At 49.8% G+C, this 20,920-nt stretch overlaps 1 protein-coding gene across 4 annotated transcripts in view; it reads left to right on the top strand.

Annotated features, from left to right (window-relative positions):
* Positions 1 to 20,920, top strand: part of Myo5b (myosin VB) — a 272,874-nt gene that overhangs the window by 240,490 nt on the left and 11,464 nt on the right. For 2 of the 4 annotated variants that reach the window (XM_075968281.1, XM_075968280.1), the window contains exons 28-35: positions 108 to 347; positions 1,280 to 1,380; positions 6,517 to 6,594; positions 9,340 to 9,538; positions 10,544 to 10,637; positions 12,754 to 12,897; positions 16,268 to 16,419; positions 18,629 to 18,718. In XM_075968281.1, coding sequence (XP_075824396.1) covers positions 108 to 347; positions 1,280 to 1,380; positions 6,517 to 6,594; positions 9,340 to 9,538; positions 10,544 to 10,637; positions 12,754 to 12,897; positions 16,268 to 16,419; positions 18,629 to 18,718 — 1,098 coding nt within the window. The remainder of the gene's footprint in view (positions 1 to 107; positions 348 to 1,279; positions 1,381 to 6,516; positions 6,595 to 9,339; positions 9,539 to 10,543; positions 10,638 to 12,753; positions 12,898 to 16,267; positions 16,420 to 18,628; positions 18,719 to 20,920) is intronic. The other 2 variants (XM_075968283.1, XM_075968282.1) reach the window with 1 other exon arrangement.

The raw sequence follows: 20,920 nt of genomic DNA, 5'->3' as shown, positions 1-20,920 counted from the left end.
AGTTGCTCTTCCGGTAGACAGGGAAAGTTAAGGCAAGAGAGGAGATGGGCTGGGAACGTGTTGTGGGTCCAGGAAACAGCAAGCTGTGCCCCTTGGCTGTCTTGCAGAGACAAGAGCTTGAGTCAGAGAATAAGAAACTGAAGAACGACCTGAATGAGCTGAGGAAAGCTGTTGCTGACCAAGCCATGCAGGACAACTCCACCCATAGCTCCCCGGACAGCTACAGCCTCCTGTTGAACCAGCTCAAGCTGGCCAATGAGGAGCTGGAGGTCCGCAAAGAGGAGGTGCTGATCCTCAGGACCCAGATCATGAACGCTGACCAGCGCCAATTGGCTGGCAAGAACATGGTGAGGAGGTGGCGATGGCAGCCACGGGTGGGCTTCTTGGGGCGACACTGAGCCAGTCAGCTTGTGGGTTTGTATGTCTTTACTCTTGGGGCTCTTAAATCTGAAGAGCAAGATGTCTGTCTTCAGGGTCTCTGAAAGCAGATCAGGGGTCTGGTGCCATTTCTTCATGACCTTTATGATCAAGAGATAGGACTAGAAGTGTCTAGAATTTACTGAACTTAAGAAAGTGATCACGCAGGCTGGAGAGATGGTTTAGCAGTTAAGAGTGCTTCAGTGGCCTTGCAAAGGACCAGAGTTCAGTTCCTGGCACCCACAACTCACAACTGCCTATAAATCCAGCCCCATGGGTATCTGAGGCCCTCTTCTGGCCTCCATAGGCACTGCACTCATATGGCCAGACATGTGTGAATTTTTTTTTTGATTAAGAAAATGTTCAAAAGACACAGATAACCTTAGTGGCTGTTTTTCATGTTTTTCATGACCCTTGTTGTTCATTTTGTCTCTGGGGGAATTTCTCTATCAACCCCTCCAGAGTTGTGAGTCCCCTTCATGTGTGTTTCTGATATTCTCACCTTCAAGGGCAGATTGTAGAGTGGGAGGGAGGGACCAGAGGTGAATAGCCTGGACCACTCTAGACATGGGCCCTAGAAATGACACTTGAATCATGTCCTTTGATGTAACCGCTTTCTCCTCATAGGATGCTGGTCAGCTGCCCCACTATTTGCTCTCAGTGCCTCACAGCCAGGCCCTGCTAAGGCTGTATCCTTCCACCCTCTTGAAGTCCTGCCCCTGCCTGCATTGAACAGCAGCAGGCTATTTCTCCAGGCCTCCCTCTCTTCCCAAAAGCACATTTATACACCTCTGTATTAGAGACCCATTGCCTAGACGTCGTTAGTACAACCAGAGTTAGTTTCCATTTGTGTGTTTTCTAGGAGCCGAACATCAATGCCAGAACAAGCTGGCCCAACAGTGAAAAACACGTGGACCAAGAAGATGCCATTGAGGCCTATCATGGGGTCTGCCAGACAAACAGGTAGGACCCCCCTCTGAGAGCTGGACCTGGAGAAAGTGAGAGGCAGTCTGGTGACAGGAGGGGCCGTTGTCTAGCCTAGCATGTTACAACCTATCCCTTAGGTACTGGCCATCTGCCCAACATCGGGGAATTATCTCTTGGAAAGAGAAGGCCCTTTGGGAACCTACCAATAGAAAACATTTGTTTAAAATTGCTAGAAGCAGTGGACCCTCCAGAAAGAGCAGTGAACCCTCCCAAAAGTGCAGTTAACCCTCCAGAAAGAGCAGTGAACCCTCCCGAAAGTGCAGTGAACCCTCCAGAAAGAGCAGTGAACCCTCCCGAAAGCACCAGAAGGCCATGCTATAAACACAGCCTGAGTTTGCTTCCTATGAAGACTGAAGTACTTAGGATTTCCAGATCTCCTGCTGCCATCCCTCTTCTGCAGATGAGGAAACTGGGGCCCAGAAGGACTGAGCAGTTTTAGGCATGCAGCTGGCCAGAGCAAAATCCAGGAGGCCTGGCTTCCAGGCTGCGTTGTCCCACCTCCACCCCGCGTGGGAAACCAGAAGCAGAGATGTAGCCAGCCCCCAATTCTCCCGAAAGAAGAAAGTGAAGGATTGAAGGTGACTCTCTGCGCTAAAGCCGGAGTCAAGATGCAGTCAACTTGAATTCTCTTGGGTGGAAGATAAGGAGTGAGATGAAGAGAAAAAGAGCGCGGATAGTATTAAATTAGAAAGCAAGCTGGCAGCCGTGCCGGGCTTATCACTCTGGTCTTCAGAACCGAAATTGCTCCCAGCCCTCTTTCTGTTCTTTCCTGCAGCTGTCAGGAGTCTAGTCCTCCGTCTAGGTCTTTCCAGGGGCTGTTTAGTGCCCCAGATTTTGTCTTCTTACCTCAATAACAATGGAGGTGATGAGAAAAAAAAAACAGTCTTTACTATATCCTGCAATCATCCTGTGCTCAGAAAGCTCAGCTAGCCCAGCAAGCAATAGTGAACTAATAGCTGAGAACCTGAGTTAAAAAAAGGAGTAGCTGCCTAGAGGAGGAGAAGTCAGGACCTAGGTCCCCAGTAACTGCCCCATTAGGCACCATAGAAGACTTGCCTTTCAGCTTTGTCCCAGCCTCCGCTTTGAGACAGTTTTGTGGTTACTGCAAATCCAAGCATTACAGGGGAAAGCAGCTGATCTTACTGGCAAGGAAGGAGAGTTAGGCTGTGATTCTGGGGATCCCGGATAAGCACCCCCTTATGACAAGGGTGTTGTGAAGGTAGACATTTGCTATGCCTTTTCTGTGGTTGGCCTGTAATGGAGAGGTGTACATACATACAAATTGTGTCTTAAATGTGTGGTCGAGTGGAGTCCCTTTAGAATCTGATAAAATGTGTACCTAGCCTGTGTTCAGGCTAGAGTTCTGAGACGATTCCTGATATACTTCAGTTCCCATGTGCAGTCTCTCAGATTCAGCACGCTTCCCACTTGCTGAGTTCTCATGGCCTGTCGAGATATGCAGAGAGGGTCTGCCTGTTCTGTCTCCTGCACTGTGAGCCTTCGGGCAAGGGTCTCCCCTGCATTGTGAGCCTGTGGACAAGGGTCTCCCCTGCACTGGGAGCCTGCGGGCAAGGGTCTCCCCTGCACTGGGAGCCTGCGGGCAAGGGTCTCCCCTGCACTGGGAGCCTAAAGGCAGGTGTCTCCCCTACACTATGACCCTGCAGGTAAGTAGTGCTGAGACCTGCTCTGCCCAGAACTCCCAGAGCGTGAAACACTCCCTCTTCTTCTTCTGCAAGCTCATGCTGCCATCTTGGGAGCTAGGAGCGGCCAGCGTTGTTCTGATTGCTTTACTTACAGAAAAGCTAAGGAAAAGAAACAGCCACAGAAGCCAAGCTTAGAGATGGAAGTCTTTCATCCTCTCCCAGCTGGTTCTGGGAGAGTGATGGCGCTATGGACTGTGAGAGAAGCTGCTGCCACCCCCAGGCCAGCCTCCCCAAGTCAGGCCATCCTGGTCACAGAGCTGGCTTAGAACTTGGGAACAGAGTGTGGCTGGACTCAGCTTAGGCCCGGCTTCAAGAACAGTACTTCTCTCCCCTGTACACTTCCACCAAAGTCCTGCCAGGCTGTAGTTGTTGTTCAGGTCCACCGGAGGGGCCAGTTCTTAAAGAGACAAGTACACCTAGGCAGAACCTAGTTCTGAAGGCAGCTGCTTCCCTCATGTGACCTCTTCCTCCCTCTGTGCCTGTGCTCCTGATCTGCTTCTCAGAGGCCCCAGCAAAAATCCTGGGCTGCTGGGAAAAAATTCAGTATGAACTAAAGTAAGTGCCCAGAAAGCACGTAGGGATCCTCCTGCACACAAGTGGCCGACCAGCCTCAACATATCTGCATATATGACAGAGTATGATTGCTTGGTCTGTTCTCCAAGGTCTGTAGGGGGAAGTGCATCCCCTCTGAAGCCATTTCTGGGGCATGACCTCTACAGCGAGCAGAAAATACTTCCGAGGTCATCCAGCTTACTGGGTTAGCCTAACACATGGATGATCAGGCCAGAGAATGCAGAAAAGTGTCCCTGGTAGAGCTCCTGGCTCCACACTGAACCGCAGACTTTGCTGTTTATTCCTTTGAAGTTAGCCACTTCAGGAGCAGCTCCTGGTAGGAGGGCCTATGCACAGGTGCTCCCTAAGTATTTGTTGATTTCCTGAAGCTGAGCTGTTTGGATTTTCCTCTTCACACCAGCAGATGTCACTCCCTCCCCAGCCACACTCCCAAGCACAGACAGGAAGGGGTCTGAGACTCTGGTACTTTGGGTCTCTTTGACCTAAGAGCAAAAGTCTCTACTGAGTCCTGAGTCGGTTCACCAGTTTTTAATTTACGCGTGTGACTGTTTTCTTGTCGCGAAGCCAAGTATTTGGGCGGTCCATCATTGCCTTTTACCTTTCTCCACGATAACAGGCATGTGACAGAAGCCGGCACCCTTTCCCTGTGAAGTTAGGAACAGGGGGACGGATGCTAACTTCCTGGAAGTATGTCTGGGCCTCTGCCTCACATGCGCCACTAGGGAAAGTAGAACTCCAGAAGGGAGGCAGAGTTCTGAGAGACCAGCAGTCCCTCTCAGGCTCTAAAGCAAGGCTGGGGGAGCTTTTAAAGAAGACTGGGAGACCCCCAGAGGTCCAGCCAGGTGCCGACACCTCTCTACTTGCAGCGGAGGGGATGGCCAGAGAACAGCATGCTGGCCTCCATTCCTCCTCAGCCCTCATGTACACTGGGCATTTCCAAGAACTCCTGCAGCCCCAGAACCTCCTTTGGAGTAAAACATTGCTACAAAGGACCCTAGGTAGATGCAAGCCTTACCGTCTGAGAACAGTAGGTGCAGATATCAGCCCCTGCTCAGCACAGCCTTGGGTCCTCAGGGATTTTCTGGGACATGTGGATTGCCCAGGACACCTAACTGCTGGGCACAGAAAGAGGAAGCAGAATCTGGCTGTCTTAGTTACCTTTCCATTGCTGTGATTAGGCACCATGACCAAGGTCATTAATAGAAAAAGTAATTTGGGTCTTAGAGTTTCAGAGAGTTAGGGTCCATGACCATCATGGCGAGGAACATGGCAGCATGGTGCTGGAGCAGTAGCTTAGGGCCTGTGCCTTGATCTAGCATCACAAGGCCAAGAAAGAAAAATGCTGAGAATGGCAAAGCCCTCTGAAACCTCAAAGCCCACCCTTGCTAACACACCTCCTCCAATCAGGTCCTCCCCCCAATCCTTCCCTAACAATCCCACCAACTGGGGACCAAGTGCTCAAACATACACGCCACTGGGGGCCATTCTCATCCAAAGCACCACATTGGTGAGATTCCAGGCATTTACAAGGCGGAAGGCTTAGATCCTCAAAATAAACTTGTTGGCATTAATCCTCCTCACTGCCCTGCCACAGAGATGGGAGCTTCTAACACTAAGGGGTGGGCCCTAGATTAGGAATAAACGCCACAGAAGTGGATTTTCAGAGGGGGGTTGGTACAGAGGGGGGTTACACAGCCCAAAAGACAGACTGTGTAAGCACTACAGGTCTGGGTTCCTCCTGCTAGCAGCTAGCTCTGGAAGGATCTGGAATGGATACTTTCAGCCCTTAAACTTTACTCAAAACTTGACAAAGTAAGACAGCAGCTGATTTGACCAGGGCTGTTTGGTTTGACATCTGGATTTTGGGATGGGGTGAATAGTTTCTCTGTTAGCCTGTATGGACTAATTCCCCCACCCCCATGATTCATGCCCTCTACCAGCTAGCCCGCTGACCTTTAAAGACGCGCTTTGCCAAGGAATTTGTGGGGTGAGATAAGAAGAGAACTTGGCACAGTGACCTCCAAGAAGCACCTTGGCCAATATTAGGCAGATGATACGACCGAAAGAAGATACCAGGGACCTGATTTCACGGGTTGACTGGACAGGGAAATGGCTGTAACTTAAGGGAAGACATAGTTTGGTTCTCAGCCTGTAAGTTTGTTGTTGTTAACTTTAATACACTTTTGCACACCACATACACACACACACACACACACACACACACTTAGCTGTAAGGATAGCTGGAGTTGAGGTTAGTTATCAATTACTTGCTCTTAGAGAATGGCAGAAAGCTGTGCATTGAAAGCAAAACATGCAATTTCCTTCCTTACCCTGGTGGAGGCCAGCATCCCCCAGGTGCCTCACTGTGGTACAGCATCCTCCATACCGTGAGGACCTACTCAGCCCCTGTGCCTTCTCCAGACCCTGTTTAGACTTGTCTCCTTGTTCTTTCTACTCCTTCAAATGGGAGGAAGCATGGCGGGTGTGAGACATGGAAGTGCCGTGGTCCAGCCTGTGCTACTGTGTGGCTGCTGTGTGTAGAGTCACTGCAACAGCTCCTTGCTGTCTTTAGCAACATGCACCTGACCTGCAGCTGTTGGTGGATTTCTTCGAGACCACGTGACCCTCTTCCCCAGACAGTACCTGAAACCTGGGAAGCTTGAGGAGGATGCTATCTGCAAGCACCTAGAGCGTGGGAGCCAGAGAGAAGTGCGGGAAAGAGCCTGCAGTCTGTACCCTTTTCTTGACTCCAAGCCTTGCCTGTCAGCTTTCCAGTCTGTCTCAATGCCTCTCTCTTCTCCACTGGACACCCTGTCTTTCTGTACTTTATTTCTAGCCAGACTGAGGATTGGGGATATTTGAATGAAGATGGAGAACTCGGCTTGGCTTACCAAGGCCTAAAGCAAGTTGCCAGGTCAAACATGTTCCCGTCTTGTATGTGCTTCATCTATGTGCCTGCTCTTGTCTATGTTCCTTGTTTTGGCTTGAGCAACTGTGAGAGTATGGGGCACAGTTCACATGGCTTCCAGCCAGCAGACCTTGGGGCGTCCATTCATCATTTTGTGTGTAGGCAGTGTTGATGACATTAACAGAAACTGCTTGCCTGGGCCAAGATGATGGCACTAGATGGCCCAGTTGAACCTTAGGAACCACGTGGCCCAACTCTTCATTCTATAGGTGGAGAGAAGAGAAATCACACAGCTGTTGAGGAAAAGATGCAAAGGAAACTTAGCTGTGGGACTCCAGGGCCTACGGTACTGACATGCTACATGCCAACCTTCTTAACCCTTCAGGGTGAGCCGAAGACCTAGATTGCATGCTGGCTGTGCTGCAAGTACAAGGCTCCTTAGCACATGCTATGAGCATGTTGCTGGTCCCAGTACTAAAAGCTGGTGCTGCGGGTGTGTTCTGCTGTCTGACCCTCACCGCATCCTTGCAAGCACAGTTTAGCAGGCTTAGTTGGTTAAATTCTGGTTAAGTAGACAATTGAACATTTGATATCATCAGCAAAACTGACTACAACCTTCTTCAGTGGGTGAACAGTTTAGCCAGGGACATGCGCAGAGTGAGGTCAGCACCTAGACCTGTCATATTTGCTGTGACTTTTAGAGAACAGAAGCATAACCTTGGTCATTTGTTTCCCACAAGAAATTGGGTGGTGGTCATCAGGGAGTGTTTCTTGCTCAGAGAGGTGGATGTGTGCCAGGCCTGGCTCCCTCTGTGACTGGGTGCTGCCCACACCTCAGTCTAACCTGCCACGTGGTCTCTCCATGCTGCTGCTGCTGGTAAGATAATGGGGATTCCTAACGGCGGTGAGGGAGCAGCAAATCTAGTGCTACAGCCTATCAGTCCCTAACCTGAGTGGGCGATGTGATCAGGCTCCTTCTTGTCAGCTGGTGGATCAGAGCCTGCCCTGCGTCACAGGGCCACCGCACATCAGGGCCATCACCCCAGGTAAAGCTTTACACATCCAGAAAGTCCAGAAGCATGAGCTGCTGCCTGGTTCTACTGTGTTTCTACTGTGATTGGTATTCGACAAGGTCAGGGTCCTACCAGTAAGAGTTTGCTTTGTTCGAGTAGGAACCGATGTGTGCCTTCCTAGGCCCCTCCTCATGTCTGTCACAAGATTGGATGTGGTACAAAGAAAAATCAAGTGAATGCGTTAGAAATTAACACACAGGTCCATGCTTCAGGAGACCTTTTGGATGCTGGGATAGGAATCTTACTCCTGGCGTAGAGTCCTAAGCTGAATCCACTTGAGATGAGGCAGATGCAAGCAGGGTTCCACAGCAGGTCAGAAAGGGGTCCTGGGACAGCTCCCTAGAACCAAAAGATCCATGTCCTCTTTCCTGTTAACTTTATATCTTACGCTAATGAAGTTTGAGTACGTTGTAGCCAATGCTGAATGTTGTCTGAATACTCTGTGCTATCTAAATGCTGGCTTCATTACCAGAGTTATCTCCTCCCCCCTCGTGTTACTGTTGTTTCCCATTTGTCATAGACCTGTGGTGGTAGGCAAATCCCTTCATCATTTTCTTTCCTTTGCATCACTTTGCTGAGGAGCCCTTGTACATGCCAGGCTGCAGAGCTGACTTGGCTGCCTAGAATGTGGAAGCCAACAAAGCCGACTTCTGCTTCCTCTCTGGCTCCCCCTTTTCTATGGTAGTTACCTCCCAAACCAGTACAGCAGCAAACGCATGGCAGCTGCCTACTCCTTGCCATCTGGATATCAGGAATGTTCCCAGGGACCATCCTGAGCAGAATCTCTACTACATCCCAGGAAAAGACTGGTGTGACCGGGTCCTTCAGAACCCCACCGACCATGTCCCTTTATGCTGAAGATGACTAACTAGATTAGAAAGCTAGAACAGGTAACTGAGGTCACAGGAGACGCCCCTGTTGCATCTGGCCATGTCAGGGTCAGATCCAAGCTGAGGCTGCTGCTGTACCACAGACTCCTTCCCTGCTAACACAGGCAGGTGCTCTCCGTGGGTGCCTGGTGCTGTAGCCATGAGCCCCTTAGAACTCTCCGAGCCTCCTTTCCAGGCTTCCTCTGGATCTTTGTCGCTTATGACTCGTTCCCCCCAAATAGTCTTAGCTGTTTAGAGCAGAGGAAAAGTTGTAAAAGATTACCTATAAGATAAAGTTGGGCAATAAATGTGGAAATGAAAGACAAAACATTAGCTCTTCTCCTTCTAAAAAATGAGAGGACTCTACTGAAGGGAAAATTAATATAATTAGCTCTGTTTATCAGCATTTTGTCTTTACAAGGAAGTTCTTACAAAGTTTGGAGCAGATGACGACAATGCTATTTAAAGGACACTATGAGACATTTATCCGTGTTAACATCATATTGTCGTGGAGACAATCTCTCAATCCCAAATTAGTAGTCTGTGTCCATAAGAAAAATAAATGAGGGTGGCAAAAGAAGTCTAAACCCACGGGTGCCTTTGGCCTTGGTTTCTGGTCATCTGAGAGGATGGCAAGTCGACGTGCTTGCCCAGTGATACCTACCTCCCCGCTGTGCTCATCCCTGTTGGGGCCACATGATTGCTCCCGCTATGTGCTTGGCTGCTCCCCTGTTGTGTTTGTCTGTGGCCCCTCACTATGGGTGCCCACCCCAGCCACACAGTGACCTGGCCTTCTCTCCTGGGTGCAGGTTGCTGGAGGCACAGCTGCAGGCCCAGAGCCTGGAGCACGAGGAGGAAGTGGAACGTCTCAAGACCCAGGTGGAGACCCTGAAGGAGGAGATGGACAAGCAGCAGCAGACCTTCTGCCAGACCCTGCTGCTCTCCCCAGAGGCCCAGGTGGAATTTGGCGTCCAGCAGGAGATATCTCGGCTCACCAATGAGAACCTGGTAAGTGGCCGTGTCTCATGGATTGTAGCTCTTGGGATCATTTCTCTCTAATTAGACTTGTCTGCTAAGCCCACAGCACTGGTATTAATCTTATAACAGACTCTCTTCTTCAGGTCTACCTTCTCCATCCTCTGGCTCCCACAGGCGCCGGCACTCCTATTCACTTAGACACACACACACACACACACAAATAAATCCTAAAAAATAAAATACTGTCCAAGCCTTGGACTCCAAGACAAAGGTTCTCTCTTGGCTTGGTGGTGGAGCACTTTTCTAGCTCACACTTACCTAGCCTTGGGTTCTATACCCTGTAACACACACAGGGGTGAAGTGTGAGAATACACACCAAAGATGTTCCAGAGGTCCCAGGATGAACTGCTAGCTTCTCCCTTTCCATCACTCTGGTTACTTAGACTTGGCTCTAATGGTCAAAGCAGGGCTCCTTTCCTCTTTCCCTTCCCTCCCTTAAAGAGCCATCGCCCAGCTGGATGAGGATAATAATGACTGCAAAGTCCTTCCCTGGACAGCTTGCTGTTCTAGGTCCCAATGGACTGCCTTGCTTCCAGTGGCAACAGTTGCTAGGGACTGGGGCCACAGCCCTGTCCTGTTTGGCTTCTGATCCCAGAAGCCTGTTTGACCCTGACCATTCCAGCTATATGCCTTCATTACTACACCTCCACCGCAAGTGCTGCCCGCCACTCCCCTGGACACCTAGGCCGGGTGTCCTCAGAGGACGCTTGACTTAGGGAGAAGGTGCCAGAGTGCCCCAGGGGGAGGAATTCGCCCTGGGAGGAGTTCACCCTGTTGTTGCTGGCAGAATGAACTCTGACTCATCGCTCCTCCCGGGCTCTGAGCAGGTGCTGAGCCTGTGTGAGGTGGCCCTTCTGACCCTACTGGACTGGGACTCCTTAGCCTCGCTGGGCCCTGTGGTCCTGGCAAGGACTGTCCCATTCCTTCAATGCGAGGCCAACCTTCTGCTCTCACACGGCTTCATTATGCTTTCAGGATTTTAAAGAATTGATAGAAAAACTGGAAAAGAATGAGAGGAAGCTGAAAAAGCAGCTGAAGATTTACATGAAGAAGGTCCAGGACTTAGAAGGTAGCGTGCCTGAGTGTGCATGAGTATGTCCCTGAGTGTGTGCCTGAGGCAGAGGTGACTCTGCCAGTCTGTAGGACTTCAGCCCACTGTCCCCTTCATCAGGTGGCTGTGCCTGCTCCAGCCCTGTCATGGGAGCTCACATCTCAGCAGGTAGAGACACCTGCTTGAGCAGGTGTGAGCCAGGTTTGGCAGGCTGGAGGTATGAGCCACACGGGTTCATAGTACCTGCCTTTGGCGGACATAGAGTCAGAGGCGAGACTTTCTGGTGTGAAAGAACACTATGCCATGGGATGTCACAGCTAAACTCCCAATGTGGAGTCTAGCCCAGAGGGAGGGGCATGACAGAAGGTCTAAATCACTCTCCTAAAGCCCTGGGCATGTTCTTTCCTGTAACTGTCGTACCCTCTCAGCAGGTGCCATCCCGCATGTAGCCCTCAGGGCTCCTTGTGTCACAGATAACCCTCTTCATCTTTCCACCCTCAGATCAAGAGCCACCACCCTAGCCTTGGAACCCTGCCCTGTGCTAGCCTGAGGCCACAGCCTCCTGGTCATATCACTGATCACAGAGTGCATAGCCACTGCTTCTGTAGTGTCGGGGACATCACTGCCCACACCAGGCACCTTGTAGCCTTTTCTCAGTTGGTGGTCTGCACGTGCCCCTGTGCATCCTCCATTATCTATGGGGCTTTTCTCTTCTGATCTCAGGCAGTCATTCTCCAAGTCTCTTGGCTTCCAACCTCTCCATTCTGCTCTGTCCAGCCTACCTCCCCTTCTTCCCCCCTTCTCCATACTTTAGTCTATGCTCTTACTCCCCTGTGACCAAGCTTTACCCTCTGTTCCCAGGTGACTCGGTAGTTTCCCAGGGCCACTGCTGAGAGTGCTGTCTGCCCTCCCCCCTCCCCATAGCTAGCAGAGTGAAATCCCAGCTCTTAACCTGGTGCTCCTCTGTATGCATACATATGTGTGGGTCCGTACACAGAGCATCCCTCCAGCCAGTTACAGATGCCTACCATGGATGATTGATCTCTTGCCTAGTTCTCTTCCCATTCAACTAGAGCAGTGGTTCTCAACCTGTGGGTCACGAATGCTTTGGGGGTCAAGGGGTCACCTAAGACCATCAGAAAACATAGATATTTACATTACAATTCATAACAGTAGCAAAGGTATAGTTATGAAGTAGCCATGAATATATTTTTATGGTTGGGGGTCACTCCAACGTGATGAACTGTATGATGGGGTCACAACATTAGGAAGGTTGAGAACCACTGCTCTAGGGGATGTTTTGATGGACCAGCCCTCTTCTTGGCTATTTTCTTTCCTCCCGCCTGGCTCTCTCAGTGTTCTGCCTCCACCAGCACCTGTGGTGAACGTTCCTGGCCTAGCACCTGGCCAACCTGCATTATCAAGTGTTTTTCCATGCAAACACACAGAAGCATCTCCTAGATAGACTGGTGAGGGCAAAATGGGGACTTCACATGTGCCCTGAGGTGATGACAATACCTTCACACTGTTGGTACCCAGGTATACAATGAATAAGTATTAGGAGGCTACTATCTTCCTCTGGGCTAGGGGAAATGTCTGAATGGAACTGAACAAGTCCTTGTTATCCCCGTGGGTACCCCTAGATACCCATTAATTGTGCTTACATGGGCTCACACTACATTTAGATACGAGGTACCCCACTGATACCACCTGCTCCCCTGGCCAGCCCATGACTGTAGCATCATAGAGTCACAATGGCCAGTGCTTTGGTACCACAGGGAACTGAGTAGAACGGGCCTGGCTGACTCTCCTCCCAGACTCAGGGACCTTCCTTACAGCTTGGTAGGAGGAGAGAAACCCATGCCAGCAGGGCATGCTGAACATGGCTGCTACCACTTCTCCTATTTTCTCTGGTACAAAACCTACCCATTTCTCTTTTAGGGATTCTCCTCCCCTTGTCCACAGCAGACCCCAGCGAAAGTGCTGAAGTCCTTGACCCACAGAGAGCGAGGGTCCGGGCTGCAGGGACAGGCTACATTGAGTACCCTGAGCATGGTCCCCAGGCTGGGACGCCCCTTCTGCAGGCCTTCACCTGCACATTCTCACCACGTTTCTATCGTCTCGTTCCTATCAGCTGCCCAGGCACTGGCACAGAGTGACAGGAGGCACCATGAACTCACAAGACAGGTCACGGTCCAGCGAAAGGAGAAAGACTTCCAAGGCATGCTGGAGTACCACAAAGAGGACGAGGCTCTTCTCATCCGGAACCTGGTGACAGGTCAGGATCTGCACCGCTGTGCCCCCTGCCAACCCTGTATAGCCTCGCACCAGCACAGGGAACAGAGACCTCTGTTCTGCCAGCGGCCACATGGCTCCTGCCCACCCGTGCTTCTCGGTGGTGGCTGCTGCAGCCCTTCTTTCTCTGGGGAAGTTCAGGGTGGGCCATGGTGCTTTGGCAATAGCAGGACATCAGTGCAGGCTTGTCAGCGACTGTGCCAAATGCCATACCCACCTCGATTGTTTAATTCTCTCACCGTCTATGTCAGTAGGCACTATACAAATCCTGACTTCATCTTGGAGAATGCGGAGATCTTTCTAGTAACTTTCTTAGGTCACACAGGGCGTAGACAGTGGATCAGGGAGTCAAATGCCTCTGTTTGCAGGGTTTTAGTGCTGTTTAAACCGGCACATGTGAGTGTGGCCTCTGGAATCAGACAACCTATGTGCAAGTTTGCCCCTTTCCTCACTAACCATGCAGTCGAGGACCAATGTCCTCAAGTGTGGCATGAGAAGGTGGTAAAGACCTGTAAAACCGGGCTGGAGAGATAGCTTAGCAGTGAAGAGCACTGGCTACTCTTCAGAGGACCCGGGTCTAATTCCCAGCACCCACATGGCAGCTCCCAACTGTCTGTAACTCCTATTCCAGGGGATTGGACACCCTCCCACTGACACTGAGAAGCAGGGTGAGTGAGAGAAGCTCGGTGTGTGGCCCAGAAGCTCTAGCAAAGGCAGAGTCCCCTCAGCTTGGTCCTCAGGACTAGAATACCTGCTACCCATTTTCAAGCCCCCACAGCTCAGGAAAGGGATATATTTTCCCTGTTAAGTTAGAGGAGAACCTCCTGTCCATGGGGTCACTCTTCAAGGATGCTCAGTTAGGGGTTCTGAGTCATGTTTGCAAGTTGTTGATGTTTGTGTCAAGATGGTTCTCTGTGACCGGTATTAGATGCCACCTTTAGGGACGGAATACAGGACTCTTGGGAGCCAGTTTGCTCACCAACCCTGGGCCCCTTCCTCTCTTGTCTCAGCCTCATCTGCCTTCAACAAGTCCCTACTTTATGCTCCATCCAGCCCAGGCCAGGAGCTTCCTACAGAGCCGGGGGAAAATCATAGAGAAAAGAATCTGTCAAACAGGTGGGGACTGACCCTGCCCATTCCAGCACGTGAAATAGAGTCAGAGAGGAAACTGGGTTCAGTGCAGGACTTTCACTGAGGAGTCAGAGCTCAAGGTAAACATTACCCAGAGAAAATCACCCAGAGCAGTGAGGTCTCTGCTAAGTACAGCACTCAGGCCAAGAGCCCAGGAGAAATAGACCGTGAGTTCTGCATGGTTGCCCTTTGGTTGTTTGATTTGGACATTTTTAGTAGCTTGCTAATGACTGTCATGCTCCTTATAAAGGTGACTCCGTGGTGAATATGAAACACAAAGTTTACAACATCAGAGTTAACTGATTAAGTAAATAAAACGCTAAATTTTATAACTTATGTAAGCATGAGTCAAGGGTCCCTTCCTGCTCTTATTGCTTAGATGGCTCTAGGCGATCACCTCCTACCTAGATACCAAGGAAGAGTGCCCATCATCTGCCTTTCAGTGACCCCATATACATGGATGAACCACCTCTTAGGGACCCATCACTGGCTAGTTGCTTCAGAGAGGAGAAGAAAGCAAAGTTGTAATCCCCATCCTCTGAGATGCTCACCTCTGCCTAAGAAACAGAAGTGAGCCTGTTCTGCCACAATAGAACATTCCGAGGCAAGGCGAGCTGCTTAAAACCTGCACACAGGGGAAGCCTGAAGTTAGATGTTGGAGATTGGAAATGGGCCTGTGGAATGCACTTTTTCCTGGATGAATACTGTTGATGTGCTAATTAGAGCCAAGATCTATAGCCTAGAACCTAGATCATGCCAGAATGTTAAGTATCCAGAGTGTTGTGGCCTGTAATTAACACTAACTAGAAGGACATATTTGAGAGCATGAGGTAACCTGTTTATCAATTAAAGATACTTGCAGCCCAGCCCTACCTCAGCCCCCATTAGCCTTGGCAGACGACTTAAGGCCCCGGGTAGAGGGTAGGAAACCTCCCATTTGTGAGTTCCAAGTCCAGAAGCTTTGGGGGGCTTGGTTTGGGCAGGGTAATGAGACTGAAGACTGAGAGCTGGGGTACAGACAGAGCCTCAGTGAGGTGCTGGGGCCCTTTCTCGCCCTTCATCTTAACCTGGCACCAGACCTTTTCCCCACTGCTCTGGTTTCTAGCCATTACTCATTGCTTTAAACATGGCTCCTTAGCTTCCCAGGACACTAGAGCTCATCCAACAGCTTCCCAGGGGCGTTAGGAGAGAGGGGGAGTGAGCTGGAGTATCAGCATGGAGATCACACAGAGTCCCAGTCCAAGGCAGGGAAAGGGGTAGAAGAGAGAGCTGGACAAAGTGACGTGTTGAGCATAGTGGTACTGGCTGCTGGACCAGTTCAACTGTGAGACCTCAGGGCAGGTGCTGCCACTCTGACAGCCCCAGTGGTCCAGCCTGACTTCTGTTGCTTTGGTAAACACCATGCCCATTCTAATCCACTCCATCACGAAGAGAAGTAAAGGCAGAAACTGGGAAACAGGAGCTGACACAGAAGCCACGGAGGCTGCTGCTTACTGGCTTGCTTCCCGGGCTTACTCAGCCTGCTTTCTTATACCATCCAGGAACACCTGCCCGAGGGTGGCACCACCCCCGGTGTGATGGAACCTCCCACATCCGTCATTAATCAAGAAAATGCCCCATGGGCTCAGCTACAGGCCACTCTGATGGAGGCATTTTCTCAACTGAGGTTCTTTCTTTTCACGCACAAGGTGACAAAAAACCAAACAGCACTGACATGCACCAGAGGCTGCTCCAGTCCACTCAGCCCTTGGCCTACCGGCCATCACTGAACATGGTTTTCTGTAAGACATGATATTGCTACTCAGAAAAGAGTTTATTTGGCTTACAGTTCCAGAGGGATAGAGGCTATAAAGGCAAGGAAGGCATAGCAGGTGCCCTAACAGGAAACTGGCTGGTCACATTTCAGCTACACACAGGAAGCAGGAAATAGGGTAAGTCTATAAGCTCTCAAAGATGCATCTCCTCCAACAAGGCTCCACCTCCTAAAGGTTCCATAACCTCCCCAAACAGCACTACCAGCTGGGGACTAAGTGATAAGACGCGTGAGTCCACAGGGGTTTCTAGCTACCACAGTTTATCTTATTCCTCTTTCGATCCCTATGAGAAGGAGCTTCCTAGGGGAGTTTACAGGGAAATAATGCAAATATTTCTCTTTGCGACGAGGCTTCTGGCATTCAGGGTGTTCTCCCCAATAGATCTAACTCACATGTTATTGCCATTAGATCTGAAGCCCCATATGCTGTCAGGCACCGTGCCCTGTCTGCCTGCATATATCCTCTACATGTGTGTCAGGCATGCGGATTACACCAATGATGACCTCAAGGTACACTCGCTGCTAAGCTCCACCATCAATGGCATTAAGAAAGTCCTCAAGGTAAGGAAGAAGCCTGTGCAAACAGCTGCAGTTCCCAGTAGCCTGAACAAAGCTAGTACCTCCATTGCTTCTCTGCATCTGTGTTTTGCCAGTGTAACAATTACACTACCTAGCAGTTCTCAGAGCAGGCTCAAGACTGCCAATGCCAGGAAGCCTGGAACTCCAATGTGGGCCTTCAGCAACCTCCCTGCTGAACCTGTGTTTACATGAAAGCCCAGCTGCCTGCTAACATAGATGCTAAGGGGGTGGACTGTCTCTGAACCAAGTTCAGGAAGCCATACTCTCTCTCACCTTTCCAAGGGAATGGGACACGCTATCAAGTTGGTGGTGTTGACTGAGGTTTCTTTGCTGCCTCATTCCCACAGTCGTTAAGTCCCAAAGAAACCACACAGAGGTCTACATTAATTATAAACTGATTGGCCTAGTATCTCAGGCTTCTTATTAACTCTTATAACTTATATTAGCCCATAATTCTTGTCTGTGTTATCCAGGTGGCTTGGTACCTATTTCAGCGAGACAGTCACATCTTGCTTCCTCTGTGTCTGGGTGATGACTGCAGACTGAAACTTCCCTCTTCCCAGAATTCTTGTTGCCCTGCCTATACTTCCTGCCTGGCTACTGGCCAATCAGCATTTATTTAAAATACAAGTGACAGGGTACAGACCATTGTCCCACAGCATGGTGGCACAGAGAGAGAGCTGCTGCCATTCATCAGGGCTGCTCTGGGGAGTGAAGGTGGGCCGTTAAAATAGCTCAAGGATGCTACCCTAAGACACGAGATGAATATAGTAGCAGTTGTTTGGTGGTGAGGCATGTTCACAAAGGAGCTGGGGTCAGGTGGTAGGAAGGGAATTTTGGAGACAGATACATCTCAGTAACAGTGACAGTCTTATGTCTTCTAACACTGATGATTCCAAGGAGGCAAGCCACCCTCAAGAGTACCATGGCCTCTTCTGGTCTCGTGAGCCTGTGATCCATGACTGGAGACCAAGCTATCCTGCTTCTGGCTGCATGCCCTTGGCAACTGTCCGGCTTCCCTGTCTCAGGCTCCTGTGAGCAGAGTTTTCCCATCCCAGGAGCTGCTTCCAATTTAGCACACAGAGGCTACATTAATTATAAATGATCTGCCAATAACTCAGGCTTATTACTAAGTAGCTCTTACATTTTAAATTGGCCCATATTCCTTAAGTATACTCTGCCACATGGTGGTACCTTTATTAGCATGGCATGTTCATCTCCTGCTCCCTCTGCGCCTGGCTGGTGACTTCTCACGCCACCCTTCTCCTTCCCAGAATTTTCAATTTAGCTTTCCCGCCTAACTTTATTCTGTTCAGCTATTGGTCAGTCAGCTTCTTTATTAAACCAATGACAGTGATAAATCGTCACAGTGTACAAAAGGATTTTCCCACAGCAAGCTCCATACACAGTTATCTACTAATTGCCCTGGAGTGTATCATGTGTATGCTGGTCACTCTCAAGTATGTGTCTCTGGCCTTGACCTCTCTAGTAAGCTGCAGCCGGAGTCTAAGGCAGCCAAGGACTACAAACACCACTTCCTTAGAGAGGCCTTCTGTTAGCCTGCTCTGGCCCGTAGCCTGTATGGTCAGCCTTATCGTTTTATTGTCATAGCTCATAATCAGTGCGTTTAAATAGTGGTGTTGTGTTTCAGGACAGACTCTAAGAAGTCAGTGGATATAATGCAGGAACTGGATAGGTCAAGTTGTATATGGGTTGCTAAGCAGCCTTGGTCCGTTAGTTCATTGCCACTGAGCATCTGACTTTTAGATCACTAGTGTACTTCACTGGTACGCCTTGTATGGGACAGCTGGTAGGTTAGAATCTGAGATGGCCAGGGCAAGTCTCAGACCTGACTAGAGCCTGGGGCTGCTGAGCCTAAGCCTCATTTGTACCACTCAGCCTCACACGCTTCAGCTCTGGGAGAAGCCTGTTCTTCCCGTGTGCTCAGGTGCATGCAACATTTATCAGGAGACCAGAGAGTAGTTCTGTCTGTGTGCCATCTCAGGGAGTAAAGGAACAGCAACCCTCAGCAAAAGGTATCCACTCTGTGACTGGAAAGTGGACTGCATACATTGGGGCTGCCTGGGAAGGCTGGGTGACACAGAAAACATGGAAAGAGAGGCACTGGGGATATATGCCAGCCGATGGGAGACACTTTGCTCAGAGCCAGTGGTGTGGTTTCTTTTCACAGAAGCACAATGATGACTTTGAGATGACATCCTTCTGGTTATCCAACACCTGCCGCTTCCTTCACTGTTTGAAGCAGTATAGTGGGGATGAGGTGAGTAGTGAGTCAAGAGCCCACAGTGGGCCCCACTTTATTGGCTTGAAGTTTAGGGTGCATTGGGGTACATTGGATTCCCTTAGATGATGGGTGTAAGGTCTGTAAAGCACCTGCTGGGACCTCAGATTGTGGGCATGTATTAGCAGTGCTGGGTTAGGACACAGGAGACTTTGGGCTTCAGTGGGCCCAAGAACCCCTGAAAAATTATCCCATAAGCAAAAGAGAAGAATAGTTATAGAATGGAATTTACTTAACCGCACAGTGCCAGAAAGCCCCTTTATTTCCTAAGGGACCCTTGCAACCTTTTCTCTCTAAAGCTGTCCTAGAGGAGCCATGTCAGTGAAGGCTGGGAGCAAGGTCAGCGTCTGGTGTATCAGGATGTCTCTTAAGAATAGAAGATGGGCACAAAAAAGAGGTGCCCCTGTATAGAACCTTACGGTACAAATGGATGTTGAGGCCATGCTTCATGCTTCCGGCTTAATTTGATTCACTGACCTGAGGCCCAGCTGATAGGTCACTGCGTGCTCTACTCTTGAGTCCAGCTCTCTCTAGAACTCACCATTCCCGTCGCTGGTGGGGTCACCCTCTGCCATGCAGTGCCTTCAGCTTTATACCTCAGAGTTCACTTTCCAGTTCCCCCAGTGAGAATCCCACTGCATCCAGGCCTTCTACCTCCCACATCCCACAGTCTCAACTCTCCCTTCTTCCCTCCTTTCACACATCCCACCCTGCCCAAAGTCAAGGTACAGCAAAAATTGAAACCATGCAACAAAATTTTAAAGTTTTAGTATCTTTTGTGGCAGAACAAATAGAAACACTCTTCTCCCTAAGGTAATGGACCACTCTCCTGCCCCAGTCAGTCAATTTTGGGATGGGTTTGGTCCCATCTTTCTTCAAGAATTAGAACTTGAGTTTGGCCACTTGCTTTTCCAAGGGAAAGGAAGGGAAAGGTAAAGAAATGCCCTTTGTTTCCAACCAGATGCCTCCTGCTCTTTGCCCCCAGTATCATACACGAGCTCTTTATGTGTGGAGCACTTCATTTCATCACGGTTCATCACTTCCCACAGTGTCTTAGCTTCCTTCGTAATAAAATGCCCCAACAACAACAACCTAATTGAGAAAGGGTTTATTCGACTCACGATTCCAGGGTACTGACCGCTATGAGAAATCACAGAAGCGGAAACTTGAAGCAGCTAGTCACACTACCTCCACAATAGAGAAGAGAGGGCATGGGATATACACAGGCCAGTGCGTTTAGTCCAGGGTCCCGCCGTTGAAACGATGCTAGCGATGGTGGGTCTTCTCACCTCAACCCAACTGAGAAAATCCCTCATAGGCATGCTCCAGAGGCCCGCCTTCCAGCTGATTCTAGACTTTTGTCAGGCTGACAGCAGTAACCAATGTCACCTTGTATTCTCAGGGTGTTAGAAAAGGGCAGGCCTAATGGCTCCATGACCTAGGCTGCTCTTTGTACTTCTGTTCTCAGAGACAAGATTGGAATCACAGTGTAACTAGCTCTGTGAGGTCTAACAACAAAGGGAGAGTCAAAGATCCCATCTCCCAGCAACCACACTCCTCCTACCTCTGCCCCTTATTAGAAACTGCTGTGTAATTTGAGATGAGGGCAGGAGGCTGAGGGCCATGGCTGCCTCATCAACAGTCCTGTTCTTTTTGGCTGCTGTTTCTCTTGGCCTGAATAGAAAGTACATTAGAGCTAGACTCAGTAGCGCATGCCTTTAATCCAAGCAAGTGGGAGACTGTAGTAGAAATACCACAAGTTTAAAGACAACCTAGATGATATAGCAAGACCATCTCAGAGCAAAAAAGATACAGTAAGACGACCCCGGTCACAGGAGCCCTTTGGATGCAGTACCTACCCCAGATTACATGTTCGTCCTGGAACGGCAGGGTAAGAGGACAGTGCTGCCACCTTCCCACTCATCTGGTAACTGATGACATAGATGTCTCCTACAAACAGAACCCGCCCTATGCCATATTCCTGTAGGGTCTTGTGTAGCCTGAGATTTTAGGGCGATCCGAATGCAGATAATACCGGTTAAACATTCAGAAAGCACGGGACCCTCCTTTATTAACGTTTTTCTGGCTTTGGGTATTTAATATATAGAACTCACTTTGTTTTGAGGTTCTAGATGGTGTAGGCCTTTTTATTTTCACAGTTCTGACTTGTCTATTGTGAGA

This window comes from Microtus pennsylvanicus, chromosome 4, assembly GCF_037038515.1.
Source record: "Microtus pennsylvanicus isolate mMicPen1 chromosome 4, mMicPen1.hap1, whole genome shotgun sequence".
NCBI classification, from domain to species: domain Eukaryota; kingdom Metazoa; phylum Chordata; class Mammalia; order Rodentia; family Cricetidae; genus Microtus; species Microtus pennsylvanicus.
This window is presented reverse-complemented; position numbering and strand designations above follow the sequence as displayed.